Source organism: Lissotriton vulgaris, chromosome 1_1 (assembly GCF_964263255.1).
Source record: "Lissotriton vulgaris chromosome 1_1, aLisVul1.2, whole genome shotgun sequence".
In the NCBI taxonomy this organism is placed as follows: Eukaryota; Metazoa; Chordata; class Amphibia; order Caudata; family Salamandridae; genus Lissotriton; species Lissotriton vulgaris.
In genome coordinates, this window is record NC_141685.1 from 220,014,751 (window position 1) to 220,042,288 (window position 27,538).

The window sequence follows — 27,538 nt, forward strand, 5'->3', positions numbered from 1 at the left end:
AAGAGATCAGGGCTTGATCCAACACCGTTTTTTAGCTCACTGCACAATCCCAGCTCAGAACCTGGCTATATGCAAATTAGTCTGTCCCTGGCCCAGTGCATCATGGGAACAGAGCAGACCAAACTACCAAGCCAATTCTTTCACTGGACAGAAACAAGCTTCCGGGGACCGGTTTCTGGCATTACAGCCGTCTTCGGCCCGGCTTGCTTGAATCCTGATGGTGCAATGAGCAAGGGACTCACGTCTGAGTATACCCTTCCACGCTTAAGGTGGACAAAACAATTAAGCAAAAGGGGGTGGTGATGGACAGAGTTTCTGAATTAAGCAGAATACTCTCACCCAGTCAAGAGATCAGGGCTTGATCCAACACCGTTTTTTAGCTCACTGCACCATCCCAGCTCAGAACCTGGCTATATGCAAATTAGTCTGTCCCTGGCCCAGTGCATCATGGGAACAGAGCAGACCAAACTACCAAGCCAATTCTTTCACTGGACGGAAACAAGCTTCCAGGGACCGGTTTCTGGCATTACAGCCGTCTTCAGCCCGGCTTGCTTGAATCCTGATGGTGCAATGAGCAAGGGACTCACGTCTGAGTATACCCTTCCACGCTTAAGGTGGACAAAACAATTAAGCAAAAGGGGGTGGTGATGGACAGAGTTTCTGAATTAAGCAGAATACTCTCAACCAGTCAAGAGATCAGGGCTTGATCCAACACCGTTTTTTAGCTCACTGCACCATCCCAGCTCAGAACCTGGCTATATGCAAATTAGTCTGTCCCTGGCCCAGTGCATCATGGGAACAGAGCAGACCAAACTACCAAGCCAATTCTTTCACTGGACGGAAAAAAGCTTCCGGGGACCGGTTTCTGGCATTACAGCCGTCTTCGGCCCGGCTTGCTTGAATCCTGATGGTGCAATGAGCAAGGGACTCACGTCTGAGTATACCCTTCCACGCTTATGGTGGACAAAACAATTAAGCAAAAGGGGGTGGTGATGGACGGAGTTTCTGAATTAAGCAGAATACTCTCACCCAGTCAAGAGATCAGGGCTTGATGCAACACCGTTTTTTAGCTCACTGCACCATCCCAGCTCAGAACCTGGCTATATGCAAATTATTCTGTCCCTGGCCCAGTGCATCATGGGAACAGAGCAGACCAAACTACCAAGCCAATTCTTTCACTGGGCGGAAACAAGTTTCCGGGGACCGGTTTCTGGCATTACAGCCGTCTTCAGCCCGGCTTGCTTGAATCCTGATGGTGCAATGAGCAAGGGACTCACGTCTGAGTATACCCTTCCACGCTTAAGGTGGACAAAACAATTAAGCAAAAGGGGGTGGTGATGGACAGAGTTTCTGAATTAAGCAGAATACTCTCACCCAGTCAAGAGATCAGGGCTTGATCCAACACCGTTTTTTAGCTCACTGCACCATCCCAGCTCAGAACCTGGCTATATGCAAATTAGTCTGTCCCTGGCCCAGTGCATCATGGGAACAGAGCAGACCAAACTACCAAGCCAATTCTTTCACTGGACGGAAACAAGCTTCCGGGGACCGGTTTCTGGCATTACAGCCGTCTTCGGCCCGGCTTGCTTGATTCCTGATGGTGCAATGAGCAAGGGACTCACGTCTGAGTATACCCTTCCACGCTTATGGTGGACAAAACAATTAAGCAAAAGGGGGTGGTGATGGACAGAGTTTCTGAATTAAGCAGAATACTCTCACCCAGTCAAGAGATCAGGGCTTGATCCAACAACACCGTTTTTTAGCTCACTGCACCATCCCAGCTCAGAACCTGGCTATATGCAAATTAGTCTGTCCCTGGCCCAGTGCATCATGGGAACAGAGCAGACCAAACTACCAAGCCAATTCTTTCACTGGACGGAAACAAGCTTCCGGGGACCGGTTTCTGGCATTACAGCCGTCTTCGGCCCGGCTTGCTTGAATCCTGATGGTGCAATGAGCAAGGGACTCACGTCTGCGTATACCCTTCCACGCTTAAGGTGGACAAAACAATTAAGCAAAAGGGGGTGGTGATGGACAGAGTTTCTGAATTAAGCAGAATACTCTCACCCAGTCAAGAGATCAGGGCTTGGTCCAACACCGTTTTTTAGCTCACTGCACCATCCCAGCTCAGAACCTGGCTATATGCAAATTAGTCTGTCCCTGGCCCAGTGCATCATGGGAACAGAGCAGACCAAATTACCAAGCCAATTCTTTCACTGGACGGAAACAAGCTTCCGGGGACCGGTTTCTGGCATTACAGCCGTCTTTGGCCCGGCTTGCTTGAATCCTGATGGTGCAATGATCAAGGGACTCACGTCTGAGTATACCCTTCCACGCTTATGGTGGACAAAACAATTAAGCAAAAGGGGGTGGTGATGGACAGAGTTTCTGAATTAAGCAGAATACTCTCACCCAGTCAAGAGATCAGGGCTTGATCCAACACCGTTTTTTAGCTCACTGCACCATCCCAGCTCAGAACCTGGCTATATGCAAATTAGTCTGTCCCTGGCCCAGTGCATCATGGGAACAGAGCAGACCAAACTACCAAGCCAATTCTTTCACTGGACGTAAACAAGCTTCCGGGGACCGGTTTCTGGCATTACAGCCGTCTTCGGCCCGGCTTGCTTGAATCCTGATGGTGCAATGAGCAAGGGACTCACGTCTGAGTGTACCCTTCCACGCTTAAGGTGGACAAAACAATCAAGCAAAAGGGGGTGTTGATGGACAGAGTTTCTGAATTAAGCAGAATACTCTCAACCAGTCAAGAGATCAGGGCTTGATCCAACACCGTTTTTTAGCTCACTGCACCATCCCAGCTCAGAACCTGGCTATATGCAAATTAGTCTGTCCCTGGCCCAGTGCATCATGGGAACAGAGCAGACCAAACTACCAAGCCTATTCTTTAACTGGACGGAAACAAGCTTCCGGGGACCGGTTTCTGGCATTACAGCCGTCTTCGGCCCGGCTTGCTTGAATCCTGATGGTGCAATGAGCAAGGGACTCACGTCTGAGTATACCCTTCCACGCTTATGGTGGACAAAACAATTAAGCAAAAGGGGGTGGTGATGGACAGAGTTTCTGAATTAAGCCGAATACTCTCACCCAGTCAAGAGATCAGGGCTTGATCCAACACCGTTTTTTAGCTCACTGCACCATCCCAGCTCAGAACCTGGCTATATGCAAATTAGTCTGTCCCTGGCCCAGTGCATCATGGGAACATAGCAGACCAAACTACCAAGCCAATTCTTTCACTGGACGTAAACAAGCTTCCGGGGACCGGTTTCTGGCATTACAGACGTCTTCGGCCCGGCTTGCTTGAATCCTGATGGTGCAATGAGCAAGGGACTCACGTCTGAGTATACCCTTCCACGCTTATGGTGGACAAAACAATTAAGCAAAAGGGGGTGGTGATGGACAGAGTTTCTGAATTAAGCAGAATACTCTCACCCAGTCAAGAGATCAGGGCTTGATCCAACACCGTTTTTTAGCTCACTGCACCATCCCAGCTCAGAACCTGGCTATATGCAAATTAGTCTGTCCCTGGCCCAGTGCATCATGGGAACAGAGCAGACCAAACTACCAAGCCAATTCTTTCACTGGATGGAAACAAGCTTCCGGGGGCCGGTTTCTGGCATTACAGCCGTCTTCGGCCCGGCTTGCTTGAATCCTGATGGTGCAATGAGCAAGGGACTCACGTCTGAGTATACCCTTCCACACTTCTGAGCTGGTTCTGAGCTGGGATGGTGCAGTGAGCTAAAAAACGGTGTTGGATCAAGCCCTGATCTCTTGACTGGGTGAGAGTATTCTGCTTAATTCAGAAACTCTGTCCATCACCACCCCTTGTTCTTAAATATATAACTCATTATATTGGGCAGATATTTTATCTAAAGTTTTTAATGCTGCGTCTGTTGTGGGATTCCCGAAATCTTGGTCCAGAGCTACTATAATTCCCGTGTTTAAAAAAGGCCAGAGGGGAGATCCAAGATGCTATAGGCCCATTTCATTATTGGACTCCTCGGTTAAGATCCTAGGAAAAGTTGTACTAGCCAGAATAACATCTTGGGCTACCAGGAATGATATCCTGACGGATGTACAGTATGGCTTTAGAGCGGGGAGGAGCACAGAGGACCAATGTCTTAACCTTCACATGATAATATCAAAGTACACGAGGGCCAAAAGGGGATCTATATTCCTAGGCTTTATGGACTTATCCACAGCTTTTGATCTAGTCAATAGATCAAAGCTGTGGACTATGCTCCTGACTATGGGCCTTGATTCCTCTTTGGTGCATTTCCTGGCGGAGCTGCATAAAGATCTAAATGCCTACATCAGGATGACCTCTGACGGGAAGTGTACGGCGAGCTTTAGGTCCCGACGAGGGGTACGCCCGGGCTGTATTTTGGCCCCCATGCTGTTCACGTTGTACGTGAATTCCTTGGAGGCCAACCTAACAGCTGTAACTCAGTACATACCGTGCATGGGGGGAGTCCAATTCCGGTGTTCCTCTATGCCGACGATGCGGTATTGATAGCCAGGACCCCGATTGCCCTACAAAAACTCCTTGATTCTTTTGTATCCTTTATGTCCAATTAGGACTTGGTCATTAATAGTGCCAAATCGCATACTATGTCAGTGGGTTGCCCCAAAAGCAAAGGAAAAACATTTTATTGTGGAAAGGAAGTTATCTCCAGTGTAAAAATTTTCACCTACTTAGGTGTAGTGTTTGACCAAAGAGGAACCTGGGGACGGCAGCTAACTTCCAAGGCAAATGTGGTGAGAAGTTCTGCTTCCGCAGTCTTGGGGTTCGCAAAAAGACTCGGGGGGAAACCCACAGAGGCTATTCTGGCCATCTATAAAGCCAAATCAGTATCTATTGCACGATATGGGGCAGCAATTTGGGGATACACAAATACAGACTGCATCCAAGTGGAAGAAAATAAATTCCTACGGTCATTGCTTGGTTTGCCCCATCAAACAGCGACTTATCCCGTACACCTTGAATTAGATGTGGGATTTATCACTGATATGCTAAAATTAGCACCCATAGTGTTATGGATAAAACTTTGGATAAACCAGAACCTTAGTCTGAACCATAAAATCATTAAAGACTGTATGAAACTAGATCATGTGAGGGAAATCCAGTGGTTGTCATATGTAGAGAATGTGGCTGTAAAGCTAGGACGCCCTGAGATTTTTGGAAGTCCAGAAATCCTATGCAAAGAAGATCTAGTATGGGTGAAGACCAATTTCAGCAGGTACTGTGTCGCGGAACGAGAGGCTGAGGAACTTGGGAAACTCTCTGTGAGGAGTTATGTAATGATAACTACAAGTTCGGAGATGGCGCCCTATTTGTCAGTGGTAACAAACTTTTTCCACAGATGGTTACTGACAAAATTCCGATTCAATCAAATTCATACGGTCTTGTGGGATATGAAAATTTGGTGCAAGTTAGAGGACTCTACTCCTTGCAAATGTTATGATAAGTCTGTACAGGATACTGCGCATTTTCTATTTTTTTGCCCTTGGTATTCTGAACCCCGGAAGCGATATGTCAAACCTTTGCTGAAAGAGATGTCTTTTCCCAGTATAAACCTGCACTGCTATTTTTGTTAATGTTGGAAACCCCTGTCATTATGTACTGTATTGCTAGTTTCTTGACAGCTGCTGTAAGAATTAGGAGATTAAGATTGAACTTTTAATGCTGTAATATATCCTCTGTAAACTGTATTTTGTATATGAATTACCGATTGTGGGGTTTTGTATGGAAAGGGAATCGTACAATAGTTTTCTTCTTATTAGAGGAAAAAAAAGGGGAGAAAAATGGATTTTTAAAGTTTATCATGAATTTAATTGTATTAATTTGTCTTTTTATCCTGTTTTTATTATGTACCTAACATGTTTTAGTATACTTTTATGATTTTAATTAATCGAATAAAGTGGTTTTGACTGACTGACTGACATTCCTTAACTCTAAAGTCGCCAAAGATTACAATGATAGTTCGAGGGTAATTGGCTTTGGGATGCTGGAATGCTGGGACACGTTGAGCCCATGAAATTGTGAGATCAATATTCAGGGCTGCTGCTTCAGAAAACACATATTTGAAGAAAAGATCTGATACTACAGCAACTAGCGATTGGCCGATTTCATGTCCTTCAGGTACTCCTATAATGCAAAGATTCTATCTTTGTGACCAATTTCCTGCATTACCGACCTTAATTTGGAGTTCGGCCAGATCAGTTTGTAGTTTATTCACCTGAACTGCTTGACATGGCAAGCTGTCTTCTATAATACATGATGTAAGCTCGAACACAGCTGTGACTCAGTTTTCTTGTGCGCATCTTCTAGGGATATTTTCATATTTTTCAACTCCATCAAGATCTGTCGCAGCAATACATTTGTAGGGTCTGGTTGGGCTTCATCCTTCTGCATATTTAGAATTTCTGGTAAAATCTGCTGCACTGAAGACACCCTGCCTGGTACTTCGACTGTTGTTGAGGCCTCAATCATGACATCCAGAGCAGTAGTAAATGAAGCTGGGTGCGCTGCTGCACTTGTACCCATCTCTCCAACAGCAAGTTCTCCCCGCCTCTCAGGAATTTGCTTTTGCTGAAATACTCTAGAGCTAGCGTGTTTGCGCCGTTTCTTCATGTTCAAGCCCGCAAATAAGGGATATGGTGGCAGCTGCTTGCCTCCAGAAGGATCCCCAGTGGTGGTGCTACACTTATTACTGATGTGCTCATATCCATGATGTGTGGGGAAGCAGGTCTTGCATCATCAGAGTGGGGTTCTATGCAGTGCTTTAAATGGTTAAAAAAGTTAAAGTACTCAGCAAATTGAGCTGTGACCAGGGGACGTGGCAAGAAGGCGGGGCTAGGAGATGGGAGAATGGGCAGGGCTAATGACACTTTAAAGGGCGCAAGAATTGTTTGAGGTGCGAATAATTACAAATTGCTTCAATCTGTAATATATTGTTGATACCCTTGCATGTATTACAGATCCTTTTAATATTCTCTTTCAAATGTTGCATATGAAATTTCTGGTGCACAAATGGCACATGAATCACATCTATTATGCACAGATTCAGCGACAATCACCATTGAGTATCCAACTAAAAAGGAGAGGCGGTGGACAAAGGTATTATTTAAAGGGCTTACAGATGAAACCAGGGTGAGGTGGGGCGTGGCAAAATGATTGAAGATACCAATCCCAAGCCAAGAAACCCCATTCCTTGCACTATAGTAAAGCCCTTGCAAAGCAAGTGGAGGAGGTCTGAATTAAAGAAAGGCGTTCCAATATGATCAGTGGTAATTGGCAGTAGAACCACACACACACACACACACACACACCCACACACACCCGCATGCACACACACACACACAATGTTGGATGAGAACTAATTAATAAAGTGTACATTTATCCCATGAGATATTTTGATGCTTTCTGAAAGATGTATAATACCCAAGTCAATGTTACTCATTTAATCGACCTCAAAAGGATGAAAGGCAGAGTGAACCGCCAAGGATTAAAGCTGGGACCAAGAGGTCAAACACACATTTTTTAAGTGGATGCATTAGGCCACTGAGTAACCACAACACTAACCCCCACCCTACTTCTTGAACATCTAGCAAGTACCAGCTAAACCTGGGGCAATCCCTGCTTTCATTGCTCTGCCTTGCTTCTAACAGTGATGCTCTAATAGCCACAGTTGCCTATTCGGGTGGTCGGGGCAGGTAGAGGAAAATCAGTGTAGCTATGAAGCACACTGAACCTAACTGGTTTGACCCTGACTATCTCTGCCTGCATCAGTGTCCTTTCTGAGTCCTGACACGAGAACAGTGTGAGTAGAGGCAAGGGCCAACGGCACATGACTGACCCACAAATGAGTTTGCTGTAGGCTAAAAATTCCATGTTTAGGGCCACCAGTATCACCGTCTTTAGTATGCTTTATCTTTCTGGTTATGGACTAACATACTGCTATACAGCACTGACCTTGACGTGCGGCCCCAGATCAACAGCAGCACTAGGCTGAACCCTACTCTACTGAGAACTGACATCAAAAAGATGTTAAATAAACATGCAAGCATTTATTTAAAGGTTAAGGGACGTTACAGAAAGAAGTAACTAGGGTGTCCTGCACCTCTTAACTTTACCAACACTAACTTTTAAACACATCTTGCAGCAAGAGTCTAAACAATATATAAAGTCTCCCTCAATTAAAAAAATGTTCTTTTATCAACGTGCAGAACCGCTTATCCTTGTTACATCAGATTATACCAGTGTTTTGATAAGCATTTTATTGTTTAAAGTGATATTTTTCAAACGTGAATTTAAAAACATGAATTCTTCCCTCCACACTGACAACAAAGCCAATATTGAACTTATGTTCATCCTCTTGAGCAGCCTGGGTTTCTATTATACATGCTCACTAAAATGTTTAATCAAACAAGGGAGGATTTTGTAAAGCAAATATCCTGAAGTAATATTGCAAGGTTCTCTTATATTATTATTATTTCAACACTTGTAGAGCGCGCTATCACCTGGCAGGCATCCGGGTGCAATATGTGATAATGAAGTAAAAGAAGGCAAAGTATAAACAATCGCGTAGGATCAAACAATTTGTTAAAGTGGGGAAGCCAGGATTAATCCCAGATTTTCTGATTTCTAGTCAACTGCACAATGTGAAACCAGAAAACCTGGGACTAATCCTGGCTTCCCTACTTTATAAAATTGTGTGATCCTAGGCAAACAAAAATGTTGGTGAGAACCCACGATATTCACTAATCTGCTTGTTAGGTACAAATCTAAACACCACTTTTGGTGTGAAGTGCAGAGTTGTATAAAGGACAACACCCATGAAAATGGCAAAATACTGAAGACCAAAACAGTGTATAGCACTTCCGGGGCCATCAAAAAGGAAAACTCCACGTCTGGGATTTTTTAAAGGCCTGCTAGCCCAGATACCAGTCGCTGCTGCCCAAACGTTTTAATTGTACCAACTAACTGACCTAATAAAGGCCATAGAACCCGACCAAATGCAACGTGTAATTGGGTTGCGGGATGGGGGTCACCCGAAACAGACCCCCCTGAAGATTCGCCCTTGGAGAGAGGAGCCAGACCAGCAGCGAGGGCTGGAGGGAAACACTGCAGCAGAGACAGAAACAGCAGGAAAGACATTTGTTAGATTCCTTTCGTTTTGTTTCTGCCTCTACAGGAACGCAGGATTGGATTGGCCCCTTGGAGATATGTAATGCAGGGCACCGGGGTGAAGTGCAGCAGCCGCCCCTGCATTACACAAGCACACTAATTTGTTTCAGGCTGGGTAGTCGGCATAGACAGGCAACTTTAGCGCCCACCTCCCAGTCTTCGGCTGAAAGAGGAGGCCTAATGCCTTCACCCCAGCAGCACTAGCTTCAAGTGTACTTAGCGCAGACAGCTGATGGTAACAGTGGCTCAAAGTAGATGTTAATGGTAACAGCAGACTCTATAAAATGCCCAGGTGCTATAAAAGCCAATATCTGCTGATTTCTCAGCTCTGAGAGTCAAAATGAATGCAAGCAGCACACTCAATAGCTTGTCAATGTATACCTATGACCAGCTGGGTGCAGGTATTATGGCAGCAACCTGCTTGTCTGACCTATATGCAGGGCACGAGTCCTAAAAAGAGAAGTGGGTAGACACTGTCACCGGAAGTGACGTCACGACAGGAAGGGACGTCAGAAAAATGTTGAGCTCCAATCTCGTCCCAGAGAGGCCAGAGTTAAGTTCAGCTGTTTGGCAGGGGGGACGGAATAAGTGGGGGTACGCCTTCCACCCGCGTGGTACCCCGACTCGAGCCCTGCCTATACGAGCGTATTCTTGATCCAAGGTACTCGCGTGCTCCTGTTAACTGCAGCTCACAGGGTAATCGACAGCCTTCTGGAAATGCTCCTAGGGCACGAACGAGCCTTCACATGACCTTCCACAGAGCACCGTTTCATCTGTGAGAAAGCCGGCGTTCATCCATGAGGGCGCAGAGCCACGCACCATGCCTCCTGTGCACGCTGAGGCAGCAGCGCCTTTTTCGTCTGGCACTCTGGTACTGCAATGTTCTCAAGGTTGGCCCGCGCAGATCCATCACACGTGGGCCTAAAAATAGGAGGGGGTGGGCACAAAAGTGATATTTCTCCTTCTAAAGATACCTACAATATTTATTTGAGAATCTAAAAAGAAGATGAGATAACTTCTCTTCTCTGCATTCAGGATTTTCAATCCAGATGTCGATTGAAAATCCGTGATTCTTTGATTAGGTGGCTGTCACAGAAATAATTCTGTTGTGGCCTCTATTACCCAACATGATGCGCAGAGCACTGTGTCATGAAAAAAAAGGGAAAAAAGTCACAGAGGGCAGGATAAACCTCCTATGACTCCCAGAACCATTGGGGAAAGGAAGGTCCAAAGGGAAACCCACATCGACATCATTTAAATGAAAAAGTAGTATATTCATTGTGGGTTCACCTAAACTATCTGCATTCGTGAATTCTGTTAAAATAATTGGGAAATTAAAGTATCAGTATCAGTATCAAAAAGCTTTATTCGATTTTAAGTTTTAAAATCATAAAAGCATACAGACAAATACTACAATACATTTTAAAAACATTTTAAAATAATCTCCTAATAGTTTAGTTTTAAGTTGCACAGTTAATGGCTTGGGCACACTTTACACGACCTTTAGGCAACGTTGTAGGACACAGTAGTCTACAAGACTTAATGATTATGACACAGAAAACTATTATACAACGGTTTGGGACAATTAAAAGCCACTGAAAAACTACTGCCATTACTTAAATGGGTTCCTCTGCCCCCCGGGATGTAATCACTGCCCTGGGTACTAGGGGAAAGCGTGTAGGACGTGTAGGGGTAAAAGTCTTGTAAATTCCAGGTGGAAATAAGTCCTTCTCCATTTTGAAGTCGCCACGTCTGCATGTATGGCACAATGTGTCTACTCCTGAACCGTATCAGGATCAGATCCCCCTGGATGTCTTTTTTAAGAGGTCCAAGCCATCCCACCCTCCGGACACTTATTATTCGGCCATCAAGGTGGTAAGGCAGAGGTCTGTTTTTTGATAGCCAGAACTTGACCTTGTTCATAAGTTCGTTATGTCTCTCGGCTTTGCCTTTTGGTAGTTCAGGGACTCCCGTGAGAACAATTACAAAAGGTGCAGCTTCTGGAGGTAAGTGTAGGTGGGTGGTGCGCACATGTTTAGATGGAATGTGGCGTGGAGTTGTCAATTTCGGTGGGACTTTGGGGTTGATAGGCAATGAGGAGGTGGAGGGTGGCAATTGGATAGGCGCCGCTTCATAAGGGGTAGTCATAATTGGGAAATTTGAGGGGGCGGTTGTTGACGAGCAGTCAGTTGTTACAGCGTGGGCTGGGGGTTTCAAGAGAGATTCAATGGAGTTCTCCAACCCCGTGAGCTTATTTCCCAGCGTGGTGATTTTGACCATCAAGGGGTGTATTAAGGATTTAAGCAATTGCTCGATCATAGACAGAAGGGCCTGCTGGGAAGAAGATGATAAGGCCTCTAGATTGACACCAGGTGGGATAGTAGAGGAAGAGTTATTTAAAGGTGGAATAGGACTTGGAGGAGGTTTATTAGGTGTTAGAGATTTAGTAGAACTCCCATTGTCTTTGCTCCCAACAGTCTTCCTTTTGGCAGGCGTAACCCTAGATGGTGTAAGATTAGTATCAGGAAGAGATTTCAGCTCCTTTGGAAATGGTGATAGGCCACAGGATTTTAGCGTGGGGGGGAGTGCGGCTGGAACATATTTAACCTTGCACAGGCTATTTAAGTCGTCCAGCCATGGGAAACTAGATGGAGACTGAGCGAAAATGTCATCCGGGATTTTAGTGGGCATATCCCCTGATTTGGATTTAGGCATAGATATGGAAATTCAAGTCAGTGAATTACCTCAGAACATGCAAATGGGGTGGCCCGTCCCCGTCCTCCTCTGTCCGATGAGGGCCGTAGAGGGCCCGCCCTTTGCCCGGGCTTCGCCCGGCCGCTCCCGCGCGGGACTCGCGGTGCGAGAGGTTCTCCCGCCTTTGTCCCGCGCCTCCGGGCGCTCCGCTGACGTCACCCGACCGCCGGGGCACCTGGGGGATGTAGTCCCTTGCCCTCGCGGCGGTCGGGTTGCTGGCAAAAGTGAGTTTTCCGCCGTTCCCCTCACGGCACCGGGATCGTGTCTCTGGTCCTCCCCTGCTGTGGCAGCTTTCCCCCAGAGCGCTCACAACAGCGCTCGGCTCTCCCGCCTTTGTCCCGCGCCTCCGGGCGCTCCGCTGACGTCGCCGGGGCACCTGGGGGATGTAGTCCCTTGCCCTCGCGGCGGTCGGGTTGCTGGCAAAAGTGAGTTTTCCGCCGTTCCCCTCACGGCACCGGGATCGTGTCTCTGGTCCTCCCCTGCGGTGGCAGCTTTCCCCCAGAGCGCTCCAGAGGGAAATTAAAGTATTAAGTAGCCAACTATTGTGGACACACATGGGATTTCGCCCTAGACGGGCCATGGCCAAACACTGCATGTTCAGAGCCAACGGCCATGCAAAGACAGGGATGGCAATCAATGACACAAAGGGGGACTGCAACCAAACCTTGCTACCTTCATCTGAAGGCCTTACCCAACAGAAGAAGGTTTCAAACTGCAAATTGGGCACAGGGCTCGGTCACATGCAGCAAACCTCAACTGAACACGGCCAAAGTCAGCATGCAGAGGGGTTGTCCACCTGGTGAGGATGGTGGGAAAGGTCGTCTTCCCAATCAAAGGGTAATGCATAAGGTGGGTCGATTACCCAAAGACAGTTTGTGCAAGGCCTATCAATAGGCGAATTCCTGTGGCTAGCTCCCACCAGGCTCAGCAGAAGGACATGCCCAATGGGGCTAGCTGCCCATGGCTGGTTGGGTGCAGAGAACTGTTGCATGTGGCATTTGATCAAAAGAAACCCAAACATTTGCTGATATAAACCAAACCCTAAAAGGAAGTTATGTTTAGCTTTGGTTATAACACATTATAATATGTTTTATAAAAAAAAAACTTTTAAATTCCCTTTAAAAAGCCATAGTTAAAGATCAGCTATGTTTACAAATTAGAACAACTAACCCACTGAAAAGCGCCATTCATGGTTAGGACCACAATCCAAAAGTCACACAACAGCCATACAATATGTAACTCGCACACCAAATGCAATGTTTAAGACCATGTTATATTTACACTACTATATAACAACCCCTAAAGCAAAATGTAATCAAACAACAACACATACTCAGTAGATAAATGGACTGTATTCATAGTTGTAACAGTAATGTTATATGTGATCTCATCTATAAGATGATTTAAAACATGCATCTGTTTCCTTAATAGTGAGGTCATTAGTATTGTATTTGGTGTAAATGGTCACACAGCCTTTTCAATGTGCTTTTACCCTGTTTCACAATGTTAATCCTTTGTATCATAGATTTGTCAAAATATATTTTTGAAAAACAAATAAACATGAAACAATTCACGCTACCTCACCCTCAGCTAGTACAACCCAGACTTTATATTATTTTTATAATAGACTTTTTTTACCCCGACTGACTTACACAGATTTAAACTATTAGATTCCCGAAAATGCTGGTCTTATTCCCATGAGAGTAGTGATTTTTTTCACATGTTTTTTCATTATCCTATGGTTAAAGCTTTGTTGTCCCGTATATGATCCAAATTGAATGACATTTTATCAACTAATGTGTCTTTTGATAGCATGCACATATGTTTGGGTAGTTCTTCTCCTATTTAGAAAGTCCAGAGCAATGTGGGTACATTTATTGATTTGTTTTTAGCCATTTCCTTTCAGATTATCACTACTAATTGGAAGGACACCTCGAAAATGTAGTTTCAAGCTGGGTGGAATTGGCTTTGTCATCATCATAGACTTGACCGGGCTCATGCTTCCTCTACTTATTTGCTGAAAAAAAGGACTTGTTGTAGTTACCACTAACATCCATTCTTTCCAGGCTTGCCAATTGATTTTGCTTGTACATATGATACCAACCTGTATCTTGTTGTAATTTATAATGGTATTTCTTTCTTTTCATTCTTCTTTATTCTAATCCTCAGCTGTATTCTTCTTCCCCTCCTCTCTCCCTCTTTCCTCTTTCTCTTCTTTCCCTCTTTCTTTTCTTAACTTAAAAAGTTAAAATGCATTTACTCTTTGTACAGGCTTTACCTTTCGAGGATGTTTTTTTAACTTCATTGTTAAATATATTTTGTCTTTACCTTCCATCCTTCTTGTTTTTAGACCATGTATTGATGTTTTACTTCGATTATTACTTCAATAAAGCATTTTAAACATAAAGAAACAATCTTCCCCTCAGCGCTGGCACACTGGCACTATGGTGCAAGGGTGCCTGCGTTGGTGCTAGATGGCTAAATTTAGCGCCAGTGCACAGGGAAGTGCAAGGCTGCACCATATTCTTGCAGGCTAACAACATGCTTCACCACTGCTTTGTATATATGCCCCCAAATGTTTTTTTGCTTTCTCATAGAAGAATTACTTAAAGGATTCTTGATGCAGTTTAATTTCTAGTTCATTCTCGCTGTTTATTATTAGTTCAATGGGGAGAAGGACGAGCATATGTTGATCCTCACTCTCTCTAGTTGTTCAGGGCAATATAAATCTTAAACTGTAGCTATATATTCTTTTGTTTAATCCAATGTAAGCGACTTTGAATAGGCTCAGAGAATTACAAAACAATCAAATCTTTATTCAATTATTAGCAAACAAATTTTAAAATAATACAGTTAAAACATATGAAAGCACAAGATAAAATCATACCTTTCAGTAGATAAGAAAACTAATTTGAGAGACTACCCTACAAAAGTACAAATCATGAATGAATAAACACATACAAACGAAGAATCAAAATCAGTTCAATCCCATTCAGCTCAAAATAATAAGCCTTTGTGTAATCTAAAAACTGATTCTAATAACAATCAACTATGTAACATACCTCAGGGCTATTTATTGTTTAAGTAGAGCTATGCCGATCAGCACCTACTGAAGTTTTGTATTTTCAGGATTTTTTGGAGCCAAACATGTGCTGCAAAGATGTCTAAACAAATTAGAAAAAGCAGAATTGTAAAATTGTCTGGGCGGATACTTTCTTTCGTGGGCAGTAGTAAATAATGGAAATTGCATAATGTCTTCGGGGAAATCTAGTACCCACCTAAAAGAGCTTAAAAGTAGGCCTGGGCGTAGTTCGCTGAGTTTTGCTACGCAAAGTTACAAAAAAACTCCACAAAGTTCAGCGAGTGGCAGACTGCAGTGCAAACTGCAGTTTGTGGTGGTATTCCTGCCAATCAGGTAGAAATTCTACCTGAGCGGCAGCTCACGCTCATGAACCTACCTTTCGCGATCTTACCGTTCACCATTGCAGAAAATACTCCACTGCACATCGCGGAGCGGAGTTTTCTGCACTCCACGAACTCCGCTGAGTGCAAAGTGCAGAAAACTACGAAAACTCCGCAAACAGAGTGCAGTTCACCGCCCAGGCTTACTTAAAAGTAAACTGGAGTGCCCTTCCAGAAGAATGATTGGCCAAGGTCAAATATGATTCCCAGGCAGCGGGGTTTGAATTTTAACATAATTCTGTATAAAAGATTTTCAAAGCTATGTATTTTCTATATGGTGGTCCTGTGTGTCACGGAATCAAAAGTAAAGTGCTTGTCACCTAGTCAAAGAACAATGATCGTGGCTCCTGTGTACAAAACCAATGAAGCATCAGATCGAGTGTGCTACATGCACTGATAACTCCAATAGCTACACCATATTCCATCCTGGCATGTTAAATATTCAAATCTATATGTGGTTATTCCCATAAAACAACATAACATACCAAAAATCTTGCAACTACTCCCACATGTGTCATGGAAGTTCACCAAGATGATAAACCAATGTGGAGTTTTAGTGACTAACATGAGTTCTAAAAAATAAATAAAACATTTCAAGTGGGCCTAATAAAGTAAAAAATATATTGGCCTTTTTCACGCTTTACTGTGCGTGAAAGGGCGTTCCATGGGTGTTGCTGTACGTGTTCCCATGCAAAATCCATGGAACCCGACACATTCTCAGATTTACAAGGTTTTGAAAACCAGGAAATGCGTCAGAAACATGTGACCCACCGGAGGAGGTTTAACAGAGACGCAATGAGGATAAATACCTTTATTTTTCCTCATTTCTTTGTTTTCTATGTGTGCTGCATTCTGCCACAAACATAGAAATAGGGAAATACCTCTTGTGATTGTTTTCATGCAGGAAGGTGTCCCTCCCTGATCAAGGCAAAAATGCAGAAACCCTTGCATCATGGCGCAAGGGTGCCAGCTTTGACACGTTGTAGCACATGTGCGTGAGTGCAGGGGAAAAGGACAGGAATGCCCCATATCTTCAGTAGCGGCATCTGCAGGAAGTGCAGTGGAGTGGGGGGTGAAAGTGACATATGACAGGATAGGGAATGTAAAATAACTAAATAAATTAAACCCCTTACCTTGCGCTTGCCGCATCGGCAATGTGGCAAGCGCAAGGTAAGTGGTTTTTATTTATTTATTTATTTTACATTCCCTGTCCCATTGTATGTTGACTTTCACCCACCCCTCCTCCCAGCCCCCACCTTGTCCCACCGGGATTACCTGCACAAGCCGCTTCTGCATATCCTGGAGATATGGTGCATTCCTGTCCTTTTCTTTTGTTGCATGGCAGCGCAACAGGAAGGCTTGCTGTGCTGCTGTGAATCAAACTATTGGAAATATTGGTCTATGTTTTTATTTTTTGTTTTATAGTGCCTCAGTGTCGCGCTGTAAACTTGTGTTTGATTGTAACTCATCTTGGAGTAACAACATATGCCACACCCTATAGGTATCAGGGTTACGCACACTGTCAGAAGCACTTGATTTACTTATGGGGGGGGGGTATTCAACATTTGTGATGACATACTAATGTGATGGCAGGTTTCTGGACCAGGGTCAGCGGACTCGATAATTCTCTCACCTCGGTGCCCACTCTGATCAGCGATCACACTCGGCAACTCTGGGCATTAGCTTGCCTCATCTTCACTAACGGCCCCACCAGACCGCCGGGGATGCCTGGTCTCACCCTGGAGATACCCATTAAGTGACCATCTCTCAGGGAAGCCAGGAAGGGTTTCGCAGCAGTCGAAGCGCCTTGGGACCCTACGGGTAAGTAGTGCGCTATATAAATGCCTATACATTTACATTACATTTAATCAGGCTTTTTTATGGGATGTGCAAAATATTTTGACCACTGCTAACTTTCTGCACTATCGTTTGGTTCCAAATAATGTTTCCTGATATTCAACCTTTTCTTCAAATTGCTCAAGAGTTGAGTTACTCTAACAAGTTGTTATGATGTGCTGATTTACCAGTGGCACCAATGTCATTGTGGAGCAGTGTGCTTAATCTTGCTCATAAAGACCATATAGGTCTAGGGATATGAAACATAGAATTAGGCAAGACAGTTGGCGGCCTCTAGTTGACAAAGCTGTGGAAAGAGTAGAATGTGATTTTTATTTTTGTATCCTAAAAGTGATGAGTTTCAAGTTGTCCATCTGACTCCAGTTACTTCAAGGAATGAATCAGATTTTGACATCAAGTTAGGTACTACGCCCAAATAAGCCTTTTTGATTGATTATGTCTTATGGCCAGAGATCAGGATTGTTAACAATACTGATACTGATGTTGTTAAGAGAAGGCTTCCATTTGAGTTGATAACAGGTAATGGTACACGAAAAACTTCAATAGAAATGGCAAAATATTTAGATTCTCAAAGGATGAAGCATTTTAAGCCCTCTTTGCACCATCCAAGGAGGAATGGACTGGTGGAACGGGATACAAATAAATTGTGGTGATAAGTATGTTGTCAAGCTGGAAAGAGAGGTCGATCTGAGGAAGAGAGTGCAGGACAGTATGCTAATTTACAGAAGAGTATCACTAAACTGTGTGTTGTAGATTGGGTTAGAATAAGTAAAAAAAGGTTTAATTCGAAAATGTGAAAATACGCTTCTTTGCCAGTTCAAAACATTAAAGTGAAAGAACATTCAATGGTAGTAAATAATGATTGGGTTTGGATCTTGATAGAGATGTCAAAATACCATCTTGCCTTGTTCAAATGTTGAAAACGATTTACAAATCCAAAATGGAAAGCACGCCTTGAGAAATGTAAACAATTATATTTTGAAGTTACTTAATTTTTCCAGCATCATATTTAGTTTTTCTTTATTTTGGTATGTGTAATATGTAGTCTATTTTCATTATGTGTTTAGCTTGTGCTAAGTATATATGCATGTTGGAATATTATTATTGTGTTCATCTGTGGAGTTCTACACCTAGTCAGCTGCTGGGAGTTGCCAGCAGGGAGGAGTACCTGCAATAGTTTTATATTATAATTCCAAATAAAATACATAGAAGTTGTGGATTTCTCATCATTTCATATCGCCACTTAACTCCTGCACTTTCCCTTATGTCAATTTTCCAGGTATTACCATTACTACTCCATCAAGCATTCCTTCTACAAATGGCTGCTTCTGGTACAACTGCTATAACGGCTATTGTTTGCTTGGCAAATGCTTTTGTTACAACGGTTACACAGGACCAACCTGTAATGAAGGTGAGAGAGGGTGGGTAGACAGAAAGCCCACACATTTGGCACAACCAACAGATTAATTGCAGATCACGGATAAAGGTTTTCAAGCTTGTATTTAACAGTGGGCCATTAGATATACAAACTGTTTTAAATGCAAAACCTTCCTAATCTAGCGCTGGAAAAGTTAGAAGTTACTTTAATTTTGGTGTAAGTGCCCTTTGTTACAGATCGTTGTAAAGGATGTATGTTTCTAAATATGTTTGGGTAATAGTAACGAATAAAAGCTAATTAACTTTCTGATACTTTGTAGATATCTTTGACCAGGTCTTCTAAGGCAACATAACTACAGACAATTATTTATTGATAAACACAGAAAAGCATTCAGAGTACTGCCAGGCACTAGCTGCTCTAGATGCACCTGTTCAACTGAGACCCCTGTGTAGTAGTCTATTCTCTTAGTTTTATCTCTATGATATCACTGTCATGGTGATGGAGTGTGTAGGTTTGAATACTGGGAGGACAGTTATTGTGTTTCCTGGAAGCTGTGGAGATGAACAGACATTAAACCTATTGTTTCCACACTTACCTCCCTCAGTTAGATCACTACACCCTGCCCCGCCCATATTGCTCTGGCACAGTCATTTCGACATGTGGTGTCTGTGGCCTAGATCTGCAAGTTTAAAAAGTTTCCAGGACACAGATGATTCTGCTTACTTCCTAAATACCTAATTTTACCGATTCGGTATTTAAGAATCAGTAAATAGAATGTAGGTAAACAATCGGTAAATTTTACCGATTCGGTAATATTCGTTATTACTGATTCAGTATTTACTGAATCGATAATAAGGAATACCTTCCCATTCATTCCTATGGGCCTCCAGAATCGGAAGCCATTCACTATTACTGATTCGGTAAATACCGAATCAGTAATAGGGGGAGCATATTTAAGGGTGGCAGGGTGTCACATTGACACCCTGTTGCACCCCTGAATTGTGCATGTGTGCACATGTAGCGCACATACATGCACAAAATTGCTTTCTTAAAGGTATTCTGTATTTACCGAAAACACAAAGAATAACTGTGGGTCTAAGACGAAGGGAAAACTATATGTGTGTAAATATGACTATATATATGCTTCAAATTAAAGCAGATTACTGGACATTTACCCTTTGTGAAAAAATGTCCATCAGTTACTCTTCCTGTACCGCCCTATTCATCATTTGGTTTACTTCACAGTAGGTAGTCCGTATTTACCATCTCCAAAGATGTTACTAGGAGATAGTTGTTTTTGATGGTGTTATTTATACAGGATGATGGGTGGATGTTGTTTGTTGGTAACTGAAAGCAGTGCAAATGTGATTTGTGAATAGTGATAAAGAAATGTGTCTGTGATAAAATTGGATAGTGTACACAATATAACTTTGTTCTGGAGTCGTGCACTTCCAACAATAAAAACAACAGAGTGCAAAAAAGTCAGATGGTTCAAACAAATAACTTCTGACTGGGTTATCTGGCCGACATGTTTCTGTGGACATTTAAAGGTCCAAAATGGTACCTGCCGCTTCTTCAGGACCCATAAACTTAATTACTACTGCTCTTACGTGATGAACTAAAAAAACAATAGTGAACAACAATGGTAAATGGTAAATGTCACCTGTTCACTTCTGGTATTCCTCCTTGTTAGTTGGAAGAGGTCCAGCTTAGACTCAAGGGGAACGTGTTTCTCCTCACCTGGCAAGCAGCTCAGGACAATGGAGCACCGCTCTGTCCGTTGGTACTCCTAGCAGCCTTCTTAGAAGGTGAACTTCTAATACAACTGTACGAAATAGTCTTGAGCTTCTTGTCAACATGGAACTGTCTGCTGTCTCTCCTTACCTGTTGCATTGGGCGGCTGTCATCTACCATGAACTAAACCTGCCCCACGGATCACTGAAATAATATCGACGGACAAAATATCGAGTTGCCAAAATATCGTGGACAAAATATCGACAGTCAAAATATCGAGTTTGTATCTACAAACAGGTAAGTACAAAAATATCGAGTACAAAATATCGTTAACAAAAATATAGATGTAAAAAATATCGACTTTATTAAAAACAGTGTTAAATTAAATTAATATTAAATTTTAATTACTAAAATATACTTAAAACGACTTAAATTAAATTATAATAATTAAATAATAAATGAAAATAATAAAAATAATTTTTTAAAATCTTATTTGTTGACCCTGAACCCTAAAAATACCCCTTTACCCAAAAACCCAAAACTGACCCTGAACCCTAAAAATACCCCTTTACCCAAAAACCCAAAACTGACCCTGAACCCTAAAAATACCCCTTTACCCAAAAACCCAAAACTGACCCTGAACCCTAAAAATACCCCTTTACCCAAAAACTGAAAACTGACCCTGAACCCTAAAAATGCCCCTTTACCCAAAAACTGAAAACTGACCCTGAACCCTAAAAATGCCCCTTTACCCATGAACTGAAAACTGACCCTGAACCCTAAAAATACCCCTTTACCCATGAACTGAAAACTGACCCTGAACCCTAAAAATACCCCTTTACCCATGAACTGAAAACTGACCCTGAACCCTAAAAATACCCCTTTACCCATGAACTGAAAACTGACCCTGAACCCTAAAAATACCCCTTTACCCATGAACTGAAAACTGACCCTGAACCCTAAAAATACCCCTTTACCCATGAACTGAAAACTGACCCTGAACCCTAAAAATGCTCCTTTACCCAAAATGTATCAATATTATTTAATTAGCAATTAATTATTAATTAACAATAACAATAAAGTAAATATATTAGAACATTAGCTGTAATTATTTTAATAATTAATATTATTTTTTCAAAATTAATTACTTAAAAATTACACAAAATTATATATATTAAAAATGTACTCTAATTAATGTAATTAACTAATTACAATTAATTAATTAACAATTATTTACTAATACAAAATATGTTCAAAATTATATTAATTAATTAACTGATTAATATTAATTAATTATCAATTAGTTATTAATTAAAAATATTAACAAACATATATTAATTAATTAATTATTATTAAATTACTTCCCACCCTATTCCCCTATAAACCCACAACCCGCTACAGAATTACATTACGCAATTATTATAAAAACAAAATTCATGTAATAAAATATTTTATAACATTAATACACACTATTCACACATATTATTACATAAAAATACACTATAAAATATTATATATTATTAAAAAATCGATATTTTTGCTATCTATATTTTATACAGTCGATATTACTTCACTTACCTGAAAAACGATATTTTTGTAGTCGATATTATGTCCAGTCGATATTTTGTCCAGTCTATATTAAAAACTCGATATTATGTCCAGTCGATATTTTGGAGTCGATATTTTGTCTCTATACCCTGCCCCACACAGAATGTATCATGATCAATGGTCCTTTTACTAACCTCTGCTGCCAGACTCCTTGAGGCTCCTGACCTTCGTGACCAGTGGCCGGGCTTGGCTTCGCCATATCATTCCTGAAATCGACTGGCCGGGCTTGGCTCCGCCGGTCGAACTACAATTCCCAGCAGCCTCCAGGGGGAATTGACGCCAGTAACCAGCGTGCCAGGAGGCGCATAAAGCACCGGCAGGGGCCGAGTTACCCGTCCTTCTACTAACCTCTACAGCCAGACTCCTTGAGGCTCCTGACCTTCGTGACCAGCGGCCGGGCTTGGCTCCGCCATATCATTCCTGAAATCGACCGGCTGGGCTTGGCTCCACCGGTCGAACTACAATTCCCAGCAGCCTCCAGGGGGAATTGACGCCAGTAACCAGCGCGCCAGGAGGCGCATAGAGCACCGGCAGGGGCCGAGTTCCCCGTCCTTCTACTAACCTCTGCTGCCAGACTCCTTGAGGCTCCTGACATTCGTGACCAGTGGCCGGGCTTGGCTCCGCCATATCATTCCTGAAATCGACCGGCCGGGCTTGGCTCCGCAGGTCAAAGTACAATTCCCAGCAGCCTCCAGGGGGAATTGACGCCAGTAACCAGCGCGCCAGGAGGCGCATAAAGCACCAGCAGGAGCCGATTTCCCCGTCCTTCTACTAACCTCTGCTGCCAGCCTCCTTGAGGCTCCTGACCTTCGTGACCAGCAGCCGGGCTTGGCTCCGCCATATCATTCCTGAAATCGACCGGCCGGGCTTGGCTCCGCCGGTCGAACTACAATTCCCAGCAGCCTCCAGGGGGAATTGACGCCAGTAACCAGTGCGCCAGGAGGCGCATAAAGCACCGGCAGGGGCCGAGTTCCCCGTCCTTCTACTAACCTCTGCTGCCAGACTCCTTGAGGCTCCTGACCTTCGTGACCAGCGGCCGGGCTTGGCTCCGCCATATCATTCCTGAAATCGACCGGCCGTGCTTGGCTCCGCCGGTCGAACTACAATTCCCAGCAGCCTCCAGGGGGAATTGACGCCAGTAACCAGCACGCCAGGAGGCACATAAAGAACCGGCAGGTCCCTCGTCCCGCGAGGACGCACGCGGGACGCGCCGGACGAAGCCCAGACTAAGGGCGGACAGTCTAAGACAGTCCGAGACTGGGAGAGACTGGACTGGGCCAGTTACTCTGTCCGTAAGTTCAAGGTGAGACTTTGACATTGATTGAGGCCAACCCTGGACACTATTTGTTATAGTCTTTGTAGGAACTGTGGCTAAGCTGTTTTGAGGGTCTGTGCTATTCGTTGTCCTCGCATCTACACAGTGTATTTGTGAGGATATTGTAAACCGGTGAGCTATGTCTAGTAAAAAGCTATCCCCGGCAAAAAATACCATGGACAACTACCTAGTTCAGGTAGTTGCTAAAATCAAAAGCGAGAGGAGATCCTCACTTGGGTTAGGTGTATCTCCTAAATCCCCTCAATCCACTTTGCCGGCACCTGACCTGGCCCAACTCCCTGATTCAGACAACAGTAGTAGTATTGCTGCAATATTTGACCCTGCTGATAATGTCAGTTTGGCTCAGTTTAACTGCGTAGCAGAAGATAGCGATAATGAGGAGGAGGTTGGTTTACATACAATTAAGGAAAACCACAGTGCCTGCGCCGCGTACCACCAGAGGCTTAAGAAAGGGCCAGCCTAAGCGTGGAGGGCTTCGATCAAGCCGGAAAAAGCCTGTTTCTCCACCTAGTAATATTGTTGTGGTGGAGGAAGAAGGGTCAATTGATGAAGTTTGCATGTCTTTGACTAATGAGCAATTTAAGAAGCTGTTGGGTATGATAGACACAAAGATTAAGGGCATTGTAAAGCCGTTGGTAGGCAGGATAGAGAAGCACACTAGTGAGGTTAACCGATTAGGGGACCTATTGAATAAAACTCTAGTTGAAGTAGAAAAATTGCCTGACGATGTCGCAAATAGAGTTGAGCTGAAGAAGGGAACCTCTAGATCTGAGGGTGGTGGTGGAGTTTTTCCCTTGTTCAATCAACCGGTGGCTCCTCGGGTAGCCACAGCGGATGGAGAGCAGGGGGAAGCTGCCCCCCCAGTTGTACCCACGGTTACGGTTCCTGTGAAAGGCTCGGTTGAGCTCATAGTTGAGGCTTCTCCTCTAGTCCTTGTTCTAGCTAACGTCCCCACATTGGCTCCAGGTCAGGAAGAAACTACCTCATCCCTGTTGTCCAAGGCCCTACATTGGCTGACTAACAATATGGTGATTACTCCCTGGGGTAAGCAACAGCTGGCAGAAGAATTAGTTATGGCCAGGAAGGTGGAGTGGATTGGAAGTAGTCCAAAAAGATTTAGGGGTGATTGTGTTGTTCTGAATTTCTCAGACCCTGATGTATTAACCAACATACTGCCCAACCTTCTACCACCACAGCGAAGATCCACTGGAGGGGTCCTAACCGGTGTACACTAAGAACAAAGTGGAATGTGGTTTCAACCAAGGGGGGGAGGGTTGCCCAATCCACTGAGTGGGGACTAAATCTGGAGAATAGGTTCTCAGCTCTCTCTAATTTGAATGAATGTGATTGACTTCCTGGGGGCAAAATTTTCACAGTACCAGCTCCAACTGATTAGAGTGCCATAAGCAATGTAGCCCAGATAAGTCCTGCAGTGATAGTAGCAGGTGAGCCTAGTATCCAGAACTTTACTCCTGAAGTGCAAGCTGGCTCTTTGACTGGGGCGGGGAACCTAATTTCTTGGAATCTGGCCGGGCTGTGTTCTAAATTAGATTGTGGGGACTGGCTTGGTTTTGTTAGTTTATATGACATATGCATATTCCAGGAGACTTGGGCATGTGAACCTGTTTTTGTGCTGGGATATTTAAATTTTTCTGTGCCAGCAATAAAGGGTCCAAAAGGGAGACCGATGGGGGGTCTCACAATTTGGGTCCGACAATCCCTTAAACTTACAATCAAAAGTATAGGGACTAGCCATAATGATATCCAGCTGATTAGGATTACTAATGATACTTCAGAGTAAGCATGGGAGGAAAATCCGTTTCGCTCGCGGATTTTGCGGATTTTCGGTAAATTCGCAATCCGCGAGATTTGCGAATCTCCCGCAAAATCCGCAAATCCGCGAGCAGCGGATTTTGCTCGCACTGTTCGCACTGTTCGCGTGAGTTCGCGCCCCGCGAATAAGTGCAAAATTGCAGAAATACGATCTTAGCAAAACTGAAACTACTTACCAGGTTCAAAAGTTCAGGCTCATCATTAGTAGCCATTTCCTGTAGTGCTTCCTGAGGGGCCCCTCCAGAGTTCAGTTGCCAGTTGCAACTATTATGTGACCCTGCTCTGAACCTCAGAATAGTTACACATATGCCACAAAGGTCCTGAATTACAGCTAAGGGAGACAAGCAGGAGCCAGGCTGGAAGTTCAAATCCATTAATCAGCCCCTAATTCATTATTGTCAGTTGGGGCAGGGCAGGCGTTGTAACTAATTTTGCAACAATGAAAGCACTTAGCAAGTGCAAAAGATCACTAATCAGGAAGCACTAAGGAAGCAGGTGCCAGCTAAAAAAATATTCTGTGACACATTAATCAGCCCCAAATTAATTCAGGTCACTTGAGGCAGGGAAGGTGTGCTTGCGTTGCCATAATAATGTACACTGACTGGACAACCAGAGGATGCTGTGATGAAACAGAGGGTGGCATTGGTGGGCCAGAGGGTGGCATGAGTAGTCAGAGAGTGGCAGTGGTGACAGAGAGTGGCAGTGATGAAGAAGAGTGTCCCAAACAGGCTGGACACGTAGAAACAACAAGTTCGCGAAACTTGCGACTCGACAGGTAAGTTCGCAATTTACGACATTGTACAAAACCCTCGCGAACTGGCAGAAACCCGCGCAAACACAAAAAAAAAAAATCCGCAAATTCGCGAGAATTCGCGGATTTTGCGGATTGCGAGTTCGCAAATCCGCAAAATTCGCGAACGCGAGATTCGCAAAATTCGCCCATGCTTACTTCAGAGTCACTCGATATCTATAATATATATGCCAGAAGTGCTAAGGGTGGTCGATCTGAAGCTTTAACTGCCTTGGGAAACTTCCTTGATATATATTCCCATGACAACAATATTGTTATAGCAGGTGATCTTAATCGGACTTTTGAGCCTCTGGTCACGTGTGAGGCTTTCCCTGGAGTAGAATAGGACTCCCATTGGGGTATTCCGGAGGTAGAACTGAAGCCAGTCACACGTTGGACCAAAGACATAATAGATCTGAATGCCATGTGTCTCGAAAAAGGTCTGAGAGCTTTAAATGGTAGAACAGCACTGGATGAAAAAGGCTCTATGACTTTTGACAACGGGAGACATAAAAGCAGAATAGACTATGTAATCTGTAGCTTGATGCTATGGCCATCTGTCTGTGACATGGAGGTTGTCGTGAGACCCGAGAGTGACCACAATCCCCTATGTGTGGAGAATAAATGGTGGCACGCTGGGACTAATTTAACTTGCCAGATTGCTTTTGTTCCACCTTTGATCATCCCAGAAAATAACATGCGCAGGCTCAGATGGGCTAGCGTAGTGACCAACCAGCAGGCCATCGACAACATGAACCATGAAACTGACAAAGCTATATTAGCTATGGAATCGATTAGCGTTTCTTCCCCTGGTTTGGGAGGTGTGGTTAACATCCATGATACCCTCTTTGGCAAGATCAAAAAACACTTTTTGAAACCTGCAAAGCGCAATGGGGCAAGAGTTTGTAAAGATGCAAAATGGTATACTGCCGAATGTAGGGCGGCACGACTTGCTCTGGGGCATGCCATTAAGAAGAGGGAGCTTGATAACATCCTCCTAGCCAGAAAGGGTTACAAAGCCTGCATAGCTAAAGCCAAGAGAGCCTGGGATGAGCAACATTGGTATAAATTGAAAAAAGCTAGCGACAGAAAGGATTCCAGAGTGTTTTGGAACATCGTTAAATGGGGTAGTGAGAGAGTTGAGGAACCCCCTAACAACAACGTACCACAAGAGGACTGGGTAGAATTTTTTAGCTCACAGTAAGCTCTTAATTCTCAGATTACAGGTGAGGACAGTATTATTATGTCTTTCTCCCAAGGTAATATTTTTACTTACAAAGAGATTATGTCTGCCTTAAATGCAGTGAATAGAGGGCGAGCTCCTGGTTCAGATGGCGTCCCTGCCGATATCTTTTTAAATGACAAAGAGCGATGGGGTAAATATATTCATTTACTTATTAACTTCATCGCTAAGGGTGCTGAGGTCCCGGCTTCGTGGAGAGGAGCTGTGATCATCCCAGTGTTTAAAAAGGGTGACAGTGCACAGCCAGGTAATTACAGGCCAATAAGCCTTATTGACACCGTGCAAAAAATAGTTGGTCGTGTGGTTGTTAACAGGCTCCTTGACTGGGCAGAGGACAA

The 27,538-nt window shown here is 43.7% G+C and overlaps 1 protein-coding gene across 3 annotated transcripts in view; it reads left to right on the top strand.

Moving 5' to 3' along the window:
• The window catches only part of LOC147740932 (uncharacterized), a 366,615-nt gene that overhangs the window by 290,100 nt on the left and 48,977 nt on the right, over positions 1-27,538 (top strand). For all 3 annotated transcript variants that reach the window (XM_086936088.1, XM_086936083.1, XM_086936085.1), the window contains exon 10: positions 18,558-18,689. In XM_086936088.1, coding sequence (XP_086792214.1) covers positions 18,558-18,689 — 132 coding nt within the window. The remainder of the gene's footprint in view (positions 1-18,557; positions 18,690-27,538) is intronic.